Here is a 15,906-nt window from a genome sequence, read left to right as displayed (position 1 = left end):
TTAAAACTAGTTTCTTCTGGTCATTTATGCTACACTGCACCTGTCAAAACTAGAAGGCGTGCGCTAAGAAGATTTTCTGTCCCATTGTCTCCAGCGCCACGCCGGTGCAGGGTGGCCGCGTCACGCCGGGCGAGAAGTGCTAACGGTGGAATATGACAAATCGTTGTGAGCAGCTGAGAGGATGCGAGTGGCGTGGCCCTTCCCCGCGTCGTGATGTCGGGAGCATGTCTTACATCAATGTGTCTGGTCAGCAGCCCGAGGGGAGACGGCCTGATTGCCTTCTGAGCAGACATGCCTCAAACGCTGCATCAAGTTGTCAGGAACTTTCTTCTCATCTGCAATTTTTCTTCCCACCCTTTCCATGACAATAATATTGTGTCTAGCTGGTGCAGAATCACGCTGCAGACGAATGGCCGCTGAGAAGGACAAAAGCCGTATTTGGCCTAAACTTAGACTGTTATGTGATTTTATCAAAATTTTCTCTAAATTTCTTCTTTCATTTCTGCTTCTGTCTTTTTTTTTTTTTTTGATACTGATGTTTTGTTTCATTATTTTCTGTTGTCACACAGCACATACACTACAGGGCCCACCCTCAGATTTACTGCATTTTAAAAAAAATTCAAGAAAACATTAGAAAAACTTCAAATAATTACTTGGAAGTGACTGCCTCTCAATATTTTAAACACTAATATTTAGCTTCTAAAACATAATTTCTTTACAATTTACGTATAGTGTACAGCAGTTATGATAATGTTAGAAATGTGTAATAATGTAGTAATTAAAGTGAACAGATGCTGCGTAACAGAAGACAATAAGACATCTTACAGAACCAAGTCAAAACTGGAAGCATGTTTAATATTGCTCTACCATTATCCTGAAAGGCATAATTTGAGTTACACATCTGAACTGATCGTAGTTACAGAATCATAGGTCTCTCTTTTTGCATTGAACAATATATACAATGTAAAATAAATACATTTACACAAATGGACATATTGTTGGAGCACACTGTATGATACACATCACAAAAATATACAGTTAATTGTTTTACAGATGTGGAGCACATCTAGAACTACAGACATGGTTCTCACTACAGGTTGTTTCAGCAACTCCTGGGTTGAAATTGTATTACCATTATTTTAATGCCATATTTAAGTATTTAAAAGGTTTTCCCTCCTAACTCCTCTGTATTCTCTACATTTGCATGTCCGACTGCCGTGAAACACCCAACTCCTTTGGCAGACACACGATGCATAAATAAATATGGCCGACACCCATAGTCTCTTCTATAATAAAAAATAGCAGTTGTTTGTACATTTTTCATATCATTCTTCCTATTATTCCTTAATTGCAAAATAGTCCAATAAATACAGCATTTTGATCTAATTCAAACACAGGGTGCAACATCTGTCTGTTGCACAGTCATATTGCTTTAAATAAGAAAATACGTTGGAAAAAATTGTAGGTATGGCTACTCTAACTTATACTCCGCTTTCTATACTTGTATATGTAAGGTGTTGAAAGAAACAAAACCTTCTCAAAATGATTTAAGCTGATTGAGTACTGTATTGTCCAACTGTATAGATACACATATATGGTGTCAACTTTTACACATTTTTGTTCTTGATGCACACTGTATATGTAGAGATTATGGTAAATGCACTGTATGCTTAAGAAATCACTACCTCCAGGAGAGTGGAATTAGATATAATCAGGATCAAGGATAAGCCGCAGTAAGTAGTTTCTAGATGTTTTTATGTCTGGTTTTCTTTTGACAGTTTGAGACTCAGCTTAAATCGCTGATGAGAGAACGTTTTAATATCTTTCATTCCCTTAGCTGTCCAGTAAATATATAACTGTTCAGTTGTTCATTTTTAATCGTTACAGGAAACACAAATAAAAAAAAGTCGCCAAAAAGGAAAAGAGCACCTTTTAGCCAGGAGTTGTGTGTGTAAATAATGAATGTGCCAACACTTCATCAAGAGCAGAGACCCTCCGGTTATCAACCATCTCATGAGTTGCTATGGATGATTAAGTCTAGAATCACATTACAGATACCTCTCCAAACCACAATCTATTTATAGTTCTGTATAGCTAATGATAGATACACAGTATTTAGAGACTGAAGAAAAAAAAAAAGAAAAAAAATATATATAACCCACAGTCCCCCACCCGTTAACTTGAAAAATGATCGATTATTTTTTTTTCCTTCATTTTTATTAAGCACACAAAGCGATAGTTTTGGAAATTAATTTACACCAAAACAAAAAAAGTTTTTCCCTTTGCAAAGAGTAAAGTTAATATAACAACTGAGCTGTTTAGTATGGAAGGCCATATGTACAGCGATTGGTTAAAAAATTCTGCTACAGTTCTGAAATACTCAAATGCCTTTTTAGTTTTAACCTAAGATATACATTGTTAGTCTACAAGAAAGAGTTACACAAATTGTCCCTTTTTATATATGTTGTTCCTTCCTTTAAATAACTGTCATTCACTTATACGTCAGTATAGAGTATATTGATCTCCGATCTGTTGATCAAGCAGTAACTAGGAAGAGTCGTTTTACCAGAAAGTTATTTGAGAACACACGCCCTTGTCTCCTGAGGATTCATACATCCAGTATTGTCACTATTTCTACCCTGTGTCTAAAAAAGCATACGGCACAAGAACTGGAATCACCACAAGAAGTTACACGACAACATATCCGAATGCAACTGAAAGAGAGCAACATAAACAAAAAGGGGAAAGCAAAGCATTTTAGAAGAAAGCACAGCAGACATGAAACATCAAGAAGCTGAACTACATTTTTCATCATTTTTTTTTTTCTTAATTTTGTTCCAATAAAACGTCTTAGGTTAGATTCATCTGTTTCATTTACAATATACAAGGTTTAAGAAGGTTTAGGAAATACCCCGCTGCTAACACTGAATGGTTTGTTCTAGAAAGCGATGTGGCCATCTTTCCCCCTTCTCCGACCATCCTTCTGCGTTGGATTACATCATACACTCCGTTCAGCGCCAAACAAACATTGTCAGTTTACGGAATAAATGGTGGAAACCTTTGTGTGCATCGGTAATGGACAATGTTCTGCTATATCATGCTGAACTTCTTAATTGAACGTGTGAGTGTGTGAATGAAAAGAGTCTTCATGTGTGTTTTGTTCGTTAGAGGGGGGTTGGCTTTCTTATATTTGGTGTTTTCCGGTGGTGTTCTTGCGGTGGTGTTCTTATATCGTATGGCAAACAGAGAGAAACAAAAAAGCTAAAGCCTCAGGAATAATTTAACGTTTCAACAAAGACTGGCACAAACATAAATTGCATACATATGCACCTCAGTTTTCATAAATGTCTATTGCTTGGAGAAGACTGCAGTGATCTGCCGAATCGCGAGCACTGCGAGACGTGGTATAGCTCGTAGAAAAGAAAATCACGCGGCTCAATTATTAACACAATATAAACAATGTAATGATGATCATATAGTATAATATATTTACACCCGCCATTACAGTAAAAACATCAGAGTAAATGAACTCAAATAAAACTATAATAATAAATAAGTTTGTCTGTTCCTTTTTCGACTGCAGGTTCATATTGCATGAGAGTGGCTAAAGCTTCAGCTATTCCCTGAAAAGGTAACAAAAAAAATTTGGCTAAAAAAACAAAGTGTCAAGGAGCATTTGGAAGACTAGAAAGAAAACCATCAGGGACTCAAAGCATGTCTGCAACTGATGAGCTACGTGAAGAAATCTATGGAGAGGAGCAGCATCTCAAAACGAAAATCTCAGTTTGGCTACCACGTTCGCCTGCTCCGGTGAAATTTCGTGTAATAATGCACTTAGTAAATACATCAGGCTATGCTGTAAGGAGTGACTCTATTCCTCGATTCAGGGGACACTGGGCGTGACAGTGATGTTAGCTGGCATCCACTGGGTGGACCTCCTTCCTTTGGCAGGGCTGGTCTCTTCTCGGCTCCAGAATTCTTTGTGAAAATCAACAAAATGTTCTTTCTTTTTCTTTCTTTCTCTCTTTCTTTTGTTCTTCTTCTTCTTTTTTTTTCTCAACAGCACAAAAAACTGCATCATAATCTGAGAAGAACAAGTTTGAAAGCTGATTCAAAGTCCCACTGCTAAATAACAAGAGCAGTCTGTTTCCCTCCCCCCAAATGTATCATTTTTCTCAATAATCACATTTTAATCATTCTTATATGTATAGTCATCATCAATAGTTAAGAATACCGTTACAGTTATGTTTCTCGTCAGTATTTGTTAAAGTTTATAGATAAAAGTCCCACTGACAGCACCAGACAGATTCTGTGGCTGGTCAGTGTAAAGGGGAGGGGGCTCAGGGATTGGCTCCTCCCCTTTGCATGTCGGGGGAGGGGCACCAGGTGAGGCAGAGTCAGACCTTGGCCTCCAGCAGCTCCAGAAACAGTTTGTGCATAGGGACTTTGCCGTCCTGCTTGATGCTGTAGAAGTGCTGCACTGCCTTGGTGGAGGTCTGCCGTAGTAGCGGCAGAGTCATGAGCAGTTTACCGGCCCGGCGCGGGTCTTCGGCATGCTGGCCCGCCTCGTAGTCCTGCAGGGCCTCGTGCAGCACGTCCTGGAGCTTTTGTACGGCCTCAACGTCTTCTATGTGCATGGAATCTGCAGCGGAAACACACACACACACAGAGTCCAGTCAAAACATGTAATCCAAGGTCATTACATTAACTCTCAGACCTGTTCATCTGGATTTGGTCTTTTTTTTTTTGAAGTGAAGTGATTGTCACATGTGATACACAGCAGCACAGCACACGGTGAAATTTGTCCTCTGCATTTAACCCATCACCCTGAGTGAGCAGTGGGCAGCCATGACAGGCGCCCGGGGAGCAGTGTGTGGGGACGGAGCTTTGCTCAGTGGCACCTTGGCAGATCGGGATTTGAACCGGCAACCTTCTGGTTACGGGGCAGCTTCCTTAACCGCTAGGCCACCACTGCCCTGGTCTGAGGCCACTGTCATTGCAGCGGTGACACTGACAGCGTGGTGGAAGATTTTCAAGGTAGGCTTCGCTAAATACGCACGCAAAATAATGAAGAAGGATGGTGCGTGGCTGCAGATGAACCTAAATGCGATAAGACGCTTGCCGCCTGTTTACTGCTCCGTACCGCAATTCGTGCAATTCATTCTCCTGTCCAATTAGCTTCAGTTAAAGGCACAGGACTGAAGTGGCCCGGCAGTCACGTTACCACGCGTGCATTCATTGCGGCGGGACCGCCGAGTAAACACGCCGTCGGCAGCGCAGGGAAGCCTGACACGCTGCCAGTCTCTGAATGCGAGCTGTCTGCAGCCCGTGTTTACAAGTCTCCCTTCGGGCTTGATGAATGCAGGACATAAAGAAGCCGCGTCTGGAGGAGCGCGGCGGTGACACGGACACCGATCGGCGTCCGGGCTTTGACTGAAGGAGGGAGAGGGACCCTGCCCACGGAACAATACCTCAGCCTGACTGCCATTGTCTCGGGGACCCGTCACACGCGGCCATTCGCATGCTCAATCATTAGTGCTGCATTTGCATCCGCCCGACGGGGACGGAGAGCCGCTGCACCGTGGCTGTAACACGATCTGTACCGGATTCCGGAGCAGACAGTCCTGCTAAAAAACAACCAACAAATCTATGCTGACTCATTTTTGTCCACCGTTTTCTGGCATTTTCCGATGTATTGGACGAGAGGCCATCGACTGTGCTCTGTTGTGCCTCGTCCCTCGGGAGGGGACGGTAGCTCTACATGCATGTCGACCCGCGGTGGAGAAATTACAATCAATCGCCTGCTTCCAGTCTATACCGACATACTTGTTAAATAATAATCACGGGGTCAAGTATTGATAAGAAGGAGACCCCACTTGAGCTTGAGGGGTCCCTATGGCTTCACTTAGGCTGGAGCCCAGATCGGTCCTCTGGGCCGCATTGCAGGGCCGCGGTTCAATATTCCGGCCCTCGCGTGTCTGGGGCGTGCTCGGCTATCTGGGATTCAGACATCAGTCACATGGGCTTTGGGCATCTGAAAAGTGACCTGTGATCCGACAGAAATCCCTCGCAGGAAAGTGCTTACCTGCACCTTTCCATGAAGGATGCAGAGCCAGCAGGGCCATCAATCTAACTATCACTGCCGGATGTGCACATGGAAAACCGGGGATTCTGGGAAAGATTTATTTCAATGTCTGAGTCCCAGAACTGAGGTCTTTTTCTCTTTTTAACACGATACATGTTTCTTATGTGCCCTGTTAAAAATATGCCCAACATAAATTTTCAACTTTCATGTTAGCTATTAGAATGCAACACACTGAGCCCCTGATAATTATGAAATTTAGAGATCAATAAAGGAACAGTAAAACTGGTGAAGCACGGTCACTCCATATGAAAATAAACATATTTAATGACACAATGATGAACTATAAAAAATATATATATATAAAACCATACACGTATGGCATATATTTACTAATCACATTACTAATGTGAGAGTGAACTGGTCACGGGGAGCATTTTAAAAATAATAATCCGCTTTCTCATTCAGACAATTAGCCCATCCACTTCACACACAGGGTGGATTCCTCATCATATCTTAAGGGATTTTCTCATTAGTGCAGCAGATAAGCATCCAGGGAATTCATTAATGACAGACGCTGCCCTTCAGAACTCTGCTTATCTGCGTTTGGAATCGGAGTCTTCAGTTGTTCAGTAATCATCGTTATTTTCCTATGTATATAAAAGATCCTTTGACTTTCAGCCAAACCCCCCTCAAACAGAGGCCGGGCTGGTGAGACGACTGACCTTTGAACTAAACCATGATACATGTGTCCCTAGAGAGCAGTAGAGCTGAAACAGCACCAAGCTCTCGGTAAACACAGACAGCAGCGTTACAGAAACGACTCAGGGGTGGGGAGGGGAGGCTATGACGGGCCGTCTGAGACAAAATCCAGAAAAACATACAAATCTGGATCGGGTGGAGTTTGTTCCAGTAAAAAAAAAACTTTCCATACCAATTTCTATACAGATCTGCTGTAAAAACATAGCAATAAAATTACAACAGCAATGATAAAAGTCTATTTTATTTCTTGTTGTCATTACTATGTATAATGTTTGTATTTTGCTTGCACTATTAAAAGTCTTCATCACTGAGCGAGACACATAACAAATCATATATTCGATACTCTTCTACTCCCTACATAGAGAAGTCCATCCGAACCTCTCCAACTTTCGTTTCTTCTGCCCCTGACTGCAGTGTATGCCACGGCAGCGGAGATGAGCTGTTAATTACAAAATCAATTACGAAAAGAATTTCTCAAAAGAGTCACGCGCCATCTCAGGGGTGCACTTTGGGCAGAGGGGACCCGTGTGCGCCGGCTAGCCAAATAGCGGGCTGTCATCCGCAAGCAGGCAAAAGCAATCTGCTTTTTCATTTTTCAGCGTGGCTGAGCCCAGCCTGAGATTGATCGTCACATATGGCCCCAGAAAACAAACTGTCAATACCTTGAGCGCTGTAGAATCTGAACAAATAGCCGCCCTCCCATTCAAGCTGCTCATTGCATCCCATTTAACAGATTTTATTGACAGTTTCCTTCTTGTAATTAAAGGGAAAACTACTGGCCAGCAACCAAGATAAAGTTCAAAGATGGGGTCAAAACAAAGGGAGATACAGGGCCACGGCGTGACTGCCAATGCCGGACCACATCAGAGCCCTTTATTGACATGCAGGTGCCTAATGATCGCCACCTTATTTAAGAGGGAACCGGGGTGAACTTTATGCTAATTCTGAACGGGGCTTCACTAATACCTCTTCTGCATGTGAGAAGGAGGGTGGAAGGGCTGTGTGGGTGTGTAAAGTCATTTTGCTACTGTTTAATATCACCTATACCATAAATATCATGTATTTTTACTGCATGTAAGGGATGAGTAAGGAGCAAACAGGGAAAAAAAAAAAACAATAGTACAGTATTAGAATATCTAAAGTGTCAAAAGAATATAGGAATGCACAACAAAGCACTTAACACCTTAACGGTAATGGTATTGATGACGTTATTTCCACGAATGCCCAATCACTTCCATAGGCCGCTCTCCTCCTCATCAACACATACCGAAACGCCATGTCCTGAAGAAATCTTATTGTGGGACTGGTTAAAAGTAGCTGTGATTCCGTGCCAATTATGAATTTCGAAAAGAGACTTCAGATACAGTATTAGGGGAACACTAAGACGATATAAAAGATGTAATGTGAGGGGACCTTTAACATTCCCAGGGAAATGTAAAATCCACGTTCATGGCTACTGCATTAATAACATCTAGTAGATGTGTGGAGGGGTCTTGATATTAGAGATGTTCTTACTGACCTGAATTAGCCAGCGCTATAGCTTTAAGGGTGACGAATTCTTCCTTTTCCAGCTTCATGGTCTTGTACTTCTTCACCAGCTGCAGAATGGCATTGTTGAGGTCAAGGAGACCCGCCAGTTTCGACTGGTCCTCGTCCATGATGTAGTCTTCGGCATACACCAGCTTGTCCTCAAAGGACAGCGACCGGTACACCACGCGGAGGATTAAGATCTCCATCCATGCGCTCTGCAGTAGACTCATCTGGTCGGCCAGGGAGAGCGTGGAGAAGCCTGCAAACAGGAAAATGCAGAGAACACAACACAGAGAACTTGTTAGAACTTCATGGACAGACAAATGAAGAAACGGAGGTTTGCAGATTATTTTCTACGCCGCCTGAGCTGACCACTGGCCCACTGCAAGCCATTAGCATTCTGAAGCTGTGAGCGCACCCAGCATTACCAGGGGCTCGCATCTCCTCCACAACACCGGGCCAGGGGGCAACCACGGGCAGGGAACTCCTTATCTCCCCCAACATGCAGCATGGATCAATTCTCCCCATCACACCAGCTGAAAGACTAATTGCTAGCCTCCAACTCCCTGCTCCGTCCCGCGCCCGCTTCCTCCATCTCTGTCGCTCCTCTGCCTTTTTCCAGGCCGGAAGAAGGATGGGCCACGGGTACGGGCCCCAGATCCATGTTTACGTTGTCAGTATTCGATGAATGATGGCGTGTCTGGAGCATTTAGACAGTAGCCACCGCATAAATGGAAATTGGGTGCATAATATAACACAAGAGGCTCATCAAGCTGTCACAGATTACAGGATCTTGAGATCATCCTGGAGAGAGAGAGAGAGACGGCTGTATCAGCGGCGGCAGTGGAGGAGTAGCGAGGCACTTGTTGGACTTGGTCTAGCGCCTGATGGTGTCTCCGCCGCCGCTCCCGCCCGCTCCCTCTTTCTGCTCAACGTCTCACTTGTTAGCGAGCCGCACTTCAAAGTGCGGATGATGCGTCTCACGAAATGACAGCGTGAGCTGTAATCCGAGCGGTGGCGCGTGGGGGGGCCGGGGGTGGAGAGGAGATGCTTAACAACAGCTGTTGTGGCGACGCTCCTTCAGAGGGGCTCCTGGTTGTTTTTTTTTTTTTTATCTCTCCCCGCGTTGATGGCTAATGGCACGCAGCTCATTAAGTATAGGTTTCAGGCTATTGTTTATAACAACCGCTAATTTATTATCCCAAACTGTTAACATCTCTGATCTCATTAGGAGCGGGCGAGCGGCGCCGAGCAGTTGGTGTCTTTCCTGGCCTGCTGGTGAGACCTCGCCCGCTGCCAGTTGGCAGGGCCGTCCACTACTACTTAATAAAATCATCAAAAGGGATTAGCCGAAAATTTCTTAAGGGGGTCTTTAATGCGGGGGCTGCTGCATTCTCACAAGGAAAAAAAAAAATCGAGTGCTGGCATGGCTAAAAATACGCTGTCTGTACACTCCTCAGAGGTAAGGGGATGGGGGGGGGGGGCAACATATTACTGCCCCTTCATCCCAATCTGTTTTAATATATATATAAAAAAAAAAAAAGGAGCCAGGCATTGTTTTAGAGCGTCAGGTACGTCATGGAGGATTTAAAGACAAAAGCAAAATGGGCGAGTGGCGGTGAGTCGGTTGGGGTGGGCCGGCCATGGCGGGGGAGGGGGACAGCGTGGCGTGGCAGATGGACAGAGCCCATTGCCTGCAGCACCGTCCTGTGACAGCCACATCCACCCTCCCGTCCACTGCTGTTAGTAAATAATTAGATTTACACATTCCCCAATCTCCACAGCATCTCTCCCCCCGAATAATTAAAAGCAGGATGATTAGTTTATTGAGTGGAAGAAGGAGGAACTTTTTTGTATGTGTGTGTGTGTGTGTGTGTGTGTGTTTGTGGAAAAAAAAAAGGTCCATCAATGATTTTTATCGGGGGGCCGGGGTGCTTTTACGGTTGTCATGCAAGTGCAGGCATCCAATTTTTCTTATCTACCTGATTAATACAAACGCTGCTCACGGACGCATTAATTAACAGATACAAATCTACGTTCTCATAGACGGATCGATGCCAAGAAGAAAAGAGGCGTCGGTGTGAATTTACTGCTGATGATGGAAAAGCCGCTCTATTGACATTTACATGCGCGGCCAAACTTTAAAGTCGCATCTCACACGCCGCTTTATCTGCCATTTCAGATTTTTTGTTATTTGTATATAACAAAAGATTCCTGTCTGATTTAAACTCTAATTACATTTCACCTTGCTAGCTGCTCTGTGTGGGATAAGATCTAAGAGCTGAAATGACATCATATGACCACAATCGTGATAGTTTTTACACAAATCAGTGAGTAATGTCATAATCCACCCCCTCCCTTCCTTTTTAATGTGAGATTACAGTCGTATTCTTTTTTAGGGGCAGCCTAACCTTTTTTATATATGACAACATTTTCCTGTTATTATATGTAATTGTTTTTATATTTCACCGTGTTAGACATCTTCTACGGTGTGTTAATTCTAGGGTTCAATTGCACAGTGACACAAGAATAATCATCATTATTCACCAAACAATCATCAAAAAGGGTCAAACTGGTTGAATTGTTAATTGAACTGAACTGTTAAGACAGGTCCTGCCCTTTTAAAAAAACATCTTGAATATGGTTTTACTCTTTGGTTCTTTGATTTGGTGACACGCTGCCATTATCTGATCCACTCCACCCCCCCTCCATTTAGCTCCCGTCGCCGGCAGTGCGCTCCACTCTCTTCATCTTCCACCCAACAGAGGAGGCTGTCGCCAACGGCGGCCACCAGGCCCCTCCCACCCGTCCTGCCACTGCAAACTGATGCACTTTGCAGTCAAGTCGGAGAAAAGGCTAAGCATTTGGATGTGTGAAGGGCATCTGATGGCCGGGGTCTTGTGAAATCCACTCGCCGGCTTTTCAGAAAGAATAAGCGTCGGCGAGTGGCGCGGCGCGCTGACAGAAAGAGGCTGCGGTGCAGCCATGCGAACTTAACCCCTACCAGGCAGGACTGCTCACCACCAGGCCTCCCAGCAACCGGCCACAGCGCTCCCCTGGCTGCAGAGCGAGCGTCTGGCAAATCTGTTCTGACTGCCCGCTTACACTGCTGAGAGCGCTGGCAGTCACACACACGCGGACACAAAACACACACAAATTCTTCCCCTCCCTCCCTCCCTCCCTCACAGACACACACACAGACCCTCGGGGTGGCCTTCACCGCAGCGGCGGAGCTCCCTGTGTGGTTGTGGGGCTGAATGGAGACCTGATCGCTGATACCGACGGTTTTTGGAGATCATGGTTTCATCGGTCAGGCATTACGAGCAGAAGATGTGCCAGAGGAACAAAATAAAATCTCAGAATGTGTCCGCTGACAGCAGCGTCCATTAGGCACGGCATGAGAGGAACATACTGGACACTTGCACGGAACCCAGAGTGAAGCACCAACTGCAGAGCCGTGCACATCCATTACTGCCTGACCCATATACAGAGATCAGACAAATCTCATCAAAACTGTGTTTCCTCAGCGAGAGAGCAGCCGAGTTAAAATCAGGCAGATATTTATTAGGACAGTTCATTTCTAGACAAAATTTGGCAAAGAGTAAACAATATTAAATGAGTAAAAGTCCTTCTCCCAGACAGAAACGCTGCAGTCTGTAAATTCAAACACAAAGAAGCGCCCGACATGAAACGTGTCCATCGTGTCTACAAACAGCGGCTCTCACCCCGGTGGACCGGATCAGTGCAGGATCAGGGACAGGGGGGTGGTGATGACAGGGGGCCACCACACACCCCGAGCGGCTCGGCTCCTCTGTGCTTTTATCACCGCCGGCCTTTCATCTCCACCAAAACAACGCCAGGGAGGGGGGGTGGGGGCAAAGTCATCGCCTGGAATCGCACTTTTCACAAAGGCGGAAGGAGGGAACCACACATTAACGCTGCCATGAGCGTCCAGTGCGTTCTGGGACACGGGTTCTCAGCTAAACAAATATTCACCTGCTGTGCTGCACCATGACCTAAACCGTTTAAAGCCTCAGAGCCATAAAAATGTCCTGCTGTACACATCAATCCTCATATCCACCAATCCTTAAACACTTTATTAATAATTACCTAACTATGCAATCGTCTGTTATTTACTATGTATTACGAATTATAATGATTAGTAATAATTAGGATTTTTTCGTACAGATAGAGACATACATTTTATATTTGTTTAACACTCCTAAGGTCGTAAAGAAAACCGCTGAAACACTTCTCACTGTATCTGTGTACATTCATATTTTTACCAGTTTTTCACAGATTCATTTAGCCCCAGGGAGAAGGGATGAGTAGCCGTCATCTGATCACAAAGTCTGTGGAAGCTGCTTGATTCTAATGCACCTAATTAGAAATGGGCAGATTCATAATTGCATACATTACAGGGCGATTCATGGCGGAGATTAATTCCAAAATACTCCCCGGCAGCCGGTTAATACGCCACTGCGGATTACTGTACGGACTGTACGTTTACAATGTATTACATATTAAAATGAGGCGGCGAGACACGTGCGCGTGGCGATGAAGCCCAGGCCACCCCTGAGACCCCTAAAGATGGTGTGACATTAAGATCCGGGCCATAATCAAATAATAAAATATCAATATTTGCATTTTAATTAAGACTCCAGCCCAGTGCCCCTTCTGTCATTTGCAGCATTGTCATGGGTGGGCAAGGGGGCCACACACGGGGTCTCCCACATACCACCAGGAGGGCAGCGGCGGCCAGGTTCAGTCCTGCAGGTCTCCCCGCTAGCCAGTGTTCCGGCTCTTTCTAATAAGAAAACTACCTGCATCTGCCTCTAGAACACGTGAAGTGAAATTACTGTGAACTGCTCTTCTTTTTATTGTTCTTATTACTGTGAAATAATACGTGGCTCTGAAACAGGGTGTGGCTTCAAGGGTAAGCCTGGTATGGAAACCTTGTGCTGCTTTACGTTGTAGCCATAAATGTATACATTTCCGTTTATGGAAGTAAGAAATCATGTAGATATATTTTTAGATAAGAATGAACACTGACACCTTGCCTGTTCTGCACAAGGTCACCAAGGTCACTATATACTTGTTGGTTCAAAGTGGCAATTTTGGACTCAGTTCTTTAGTTTACTTTACTTTATTTAGCAGACGCTTTTATCCAAAGCGACTTACAAGAGGAAGATACCAGCAATTCTTGTTCGATTTCTATAGATTTTGAGTTTACAAAACTAAGAGCCTTGATAAGGCCTAACTTGTCAGGAAAAGAACATGCTCAGAAATTGTTAAGTGCTAGACGAGGATTTTTTTTGTGTGTGTGTTAGATTCGTCTGAAATACTTTTTGAATAAGTGGGTTTTCAACTGCTTCTTAAAGGTGGTGGTAGTCTCGGCTAGTCGAATGGAGCAGAGCAAGTTGTTCCACCAGTCAGGGACAACAAAGGAGAACAGATTTGATTGGAATTGGAGACCCCGTGAAGAGGGAATTTTCAGTCTCATTTCATTTGCAGATCTAGCTAGTAGTGTATTGATATATAAATGGTGCACTTCCATTTACAGCCCTGTAGGCGAACATCAAGGATTTGAACTCAATGTGAGTTCACTGTTCACTGAGACAGAAGACAGAACAACTAAACTCTTTGACCGGCATGATGAAAAAATTCTATGTACATTTCCATTTATTCTTAACATCCAGACGCTGTGATTGGTCATTCTATTGATTGAAGAGAATCCACACATCCTCTCCTGAGCAGCAGGGTCACACCCGTCTTTTTTTTTTTTTTTGTCCCTCTTCCGTGCTCCGTGAGCCTCGCGGTGTGGACCCGGCTTTTTCCTCCTGCTGACGTATTTTTTTTGCTGATGCTTGCAAGAATGACACCAGTTTTGCAAAATTCCTATTAGGGGAATTAGTGTTGTGTACACAAAGCTCAGGAGCTTACCCGTGCCGGTGACAGGACTCTTTGATCTGCACCGCCCCCACGGGAAGCTTCGGCTCCAAACGGCACACAAACTCGCCAGCAATTCCTTCGAGGGCCACAAAACCGGGCCCGTTAAAGCGAGCGAGCGAGAGAGAGAGAAAACGAGCCCAGAACGCTCCTCCAAGACAGATGGGTTCTGGGGTTGTATTAGCAAATGGCTGCTAATTCATTACGCTGCGGATTGGGCAGACTCGGCCTCTCCTCTCATCTCCATGACAATAGTGGAGGAAAGGACTCTGGGTAAACTGGAGAGACCCGCCGGATGTTTACCGCGGTGAGAGTGCCGTGAATGCACAAACGGCTTTGTTATACTGTAGGGGAGACAAATATTGATATACATGTATTTGCTCTGCTGACAGAATTGACAGAATGTCAGCTGTGGATTTCATTTTATTTGCTCCTGAGAATTAGGCAAAAAAAAATAATCAGTAGATCAGAATTCGTGTCTTTCTTTTTTTTTTCTTTCTTCCTAATACATCCAACATTTTTCCAGGCCTGGATTAATTTCATATTTAGGGATTAGCTCTATATAATCTTGCAGGGCAAACAGAGGAAGAGAAAGGCTGCCGTTTTAACCACAACAAACATGCAGAAGGCAGCGAGGCTTTAATGCAGAGCAGAGCCAGATTCCCCTTCCTGCATGCCTTAATGCTTTCAAGACAAGACATTACCCCCCATTCCACAGCAATGAGCACCTTTTAATTTCAGAAAAAGCCACGGCTGAAAATCTTAATTAATTGTTCCATACTGCTTCAGGGTCATTATGCAATGTAATAAAGGCCGTGTAATTATGAAATTTTACAGCCATTACTGAAGCTGATAGCTCGTATTTCATCATCAGGCGGGCCCAATGGCTTTCCAGCCTCAGCCCGGCGTTTGATGGACTACACCGAGATCTATCAGGCCCAAACAATAACCCCACCAGGCAGCTGTAATAGATACCCACAGATGAAGCAACAGATAAAGATAAACTATAAATCTACACCACAAATGCCACTGCAATGTGCGTGGGCTTTGTGTGTGTGTGTCTAGTGTGTAAAAAGGGGTGCTGTGTGTTAAAGGGTGTAAAGAAGAGCAATAGTTGTGAAAAGGTAAGAGTGTTTTTCATGTGTGAATATGCGTGTGAATAGGGTGTGTTTGTGGTTGGGTGTGTGTGTGTGTGTGTAAAGGCCAGTGAAGCATTACTGAATGAATGCAGATGCCAACACCACAAACCTCCCTAACAAAAAAAGGAAAAAAATGCAAAAATTGAAATACGGCGCAACGAGGCCAACGGGATCTGTACTATGACATATTACTGTTTCAGAAAAGACTGAATATGAAAAAGAAAGAAATGGATGAAAGTATATATCATGATCAGCCAGTCAGATTGTAATATTACCACAAGAAAAAAAAAAAATATAATATACGTATGCATAAAAAAAAATAAAAGAATGCTCTAGCGCTGGATTTTACAACAGGGCAGGGAATCTCACTACTGGACAAATCCCAACCGCAGCCCAGACAGCTGAAGAGCACCTCAGTCCGGGGGACAGTAAAAGGCACATTTG

The 15,906-nt window shown here is 44.1% G+C and overlaps 1 protein-coding gene across 14 annotated transcripts in view; it reads right to left on the bottom strand.

The window, feature by feature from the left end:
- Positions 1 to 834: 834 nt before the first annotated feature.
- Positions 835 to 15,906, bottom strand: part of esrrga (estrogen-related receptor gamma a) — a 137,471-nt gene continuing 122,399 nt past the window's right edge. For all 14 annotated transcript variants that reach the window (XM_028971174.1, XM_028971193.1, XM_028971128.1 and 11 more), the window contains 2 exons: positions 8,364 to 8,633; positions 835 to 4,642 (listed from right to left, as the gene is read on the bottom strand). In XM_028971174.1, coding sequence (XP_028827007.1) covers positions 4,398 to 4,642; positions 8,364 to 8,633 — 515 coding nt within the window. In that variant the 3' untranslated portion in view covers positions 835 to 4,397. The remainder of the gene's footprint in view (positions 4,643 to 8,363; positions 8,634 to 15,906) is intronic.

The sequence above is a fragment of the Denticeps clupeoides genome, chromosome 1 (genome assembly GCF_900700375.1).
Source record: "Denticeps clupeoides chromosome 1, fDenClu1.1, whole genome shotgun sequence".
Classification (NCBI taxonomy): Eukaryota; Metazoa; Chordata; class Actinopteri; order Clupeiformes; family Denticipitidae; genus Denticeps; species Denticeps clupeoides.
Note: the sequence above shows the minus strand (reverse complement) of the source record. Positions and strands in the feature narration are given on the sequence as shown.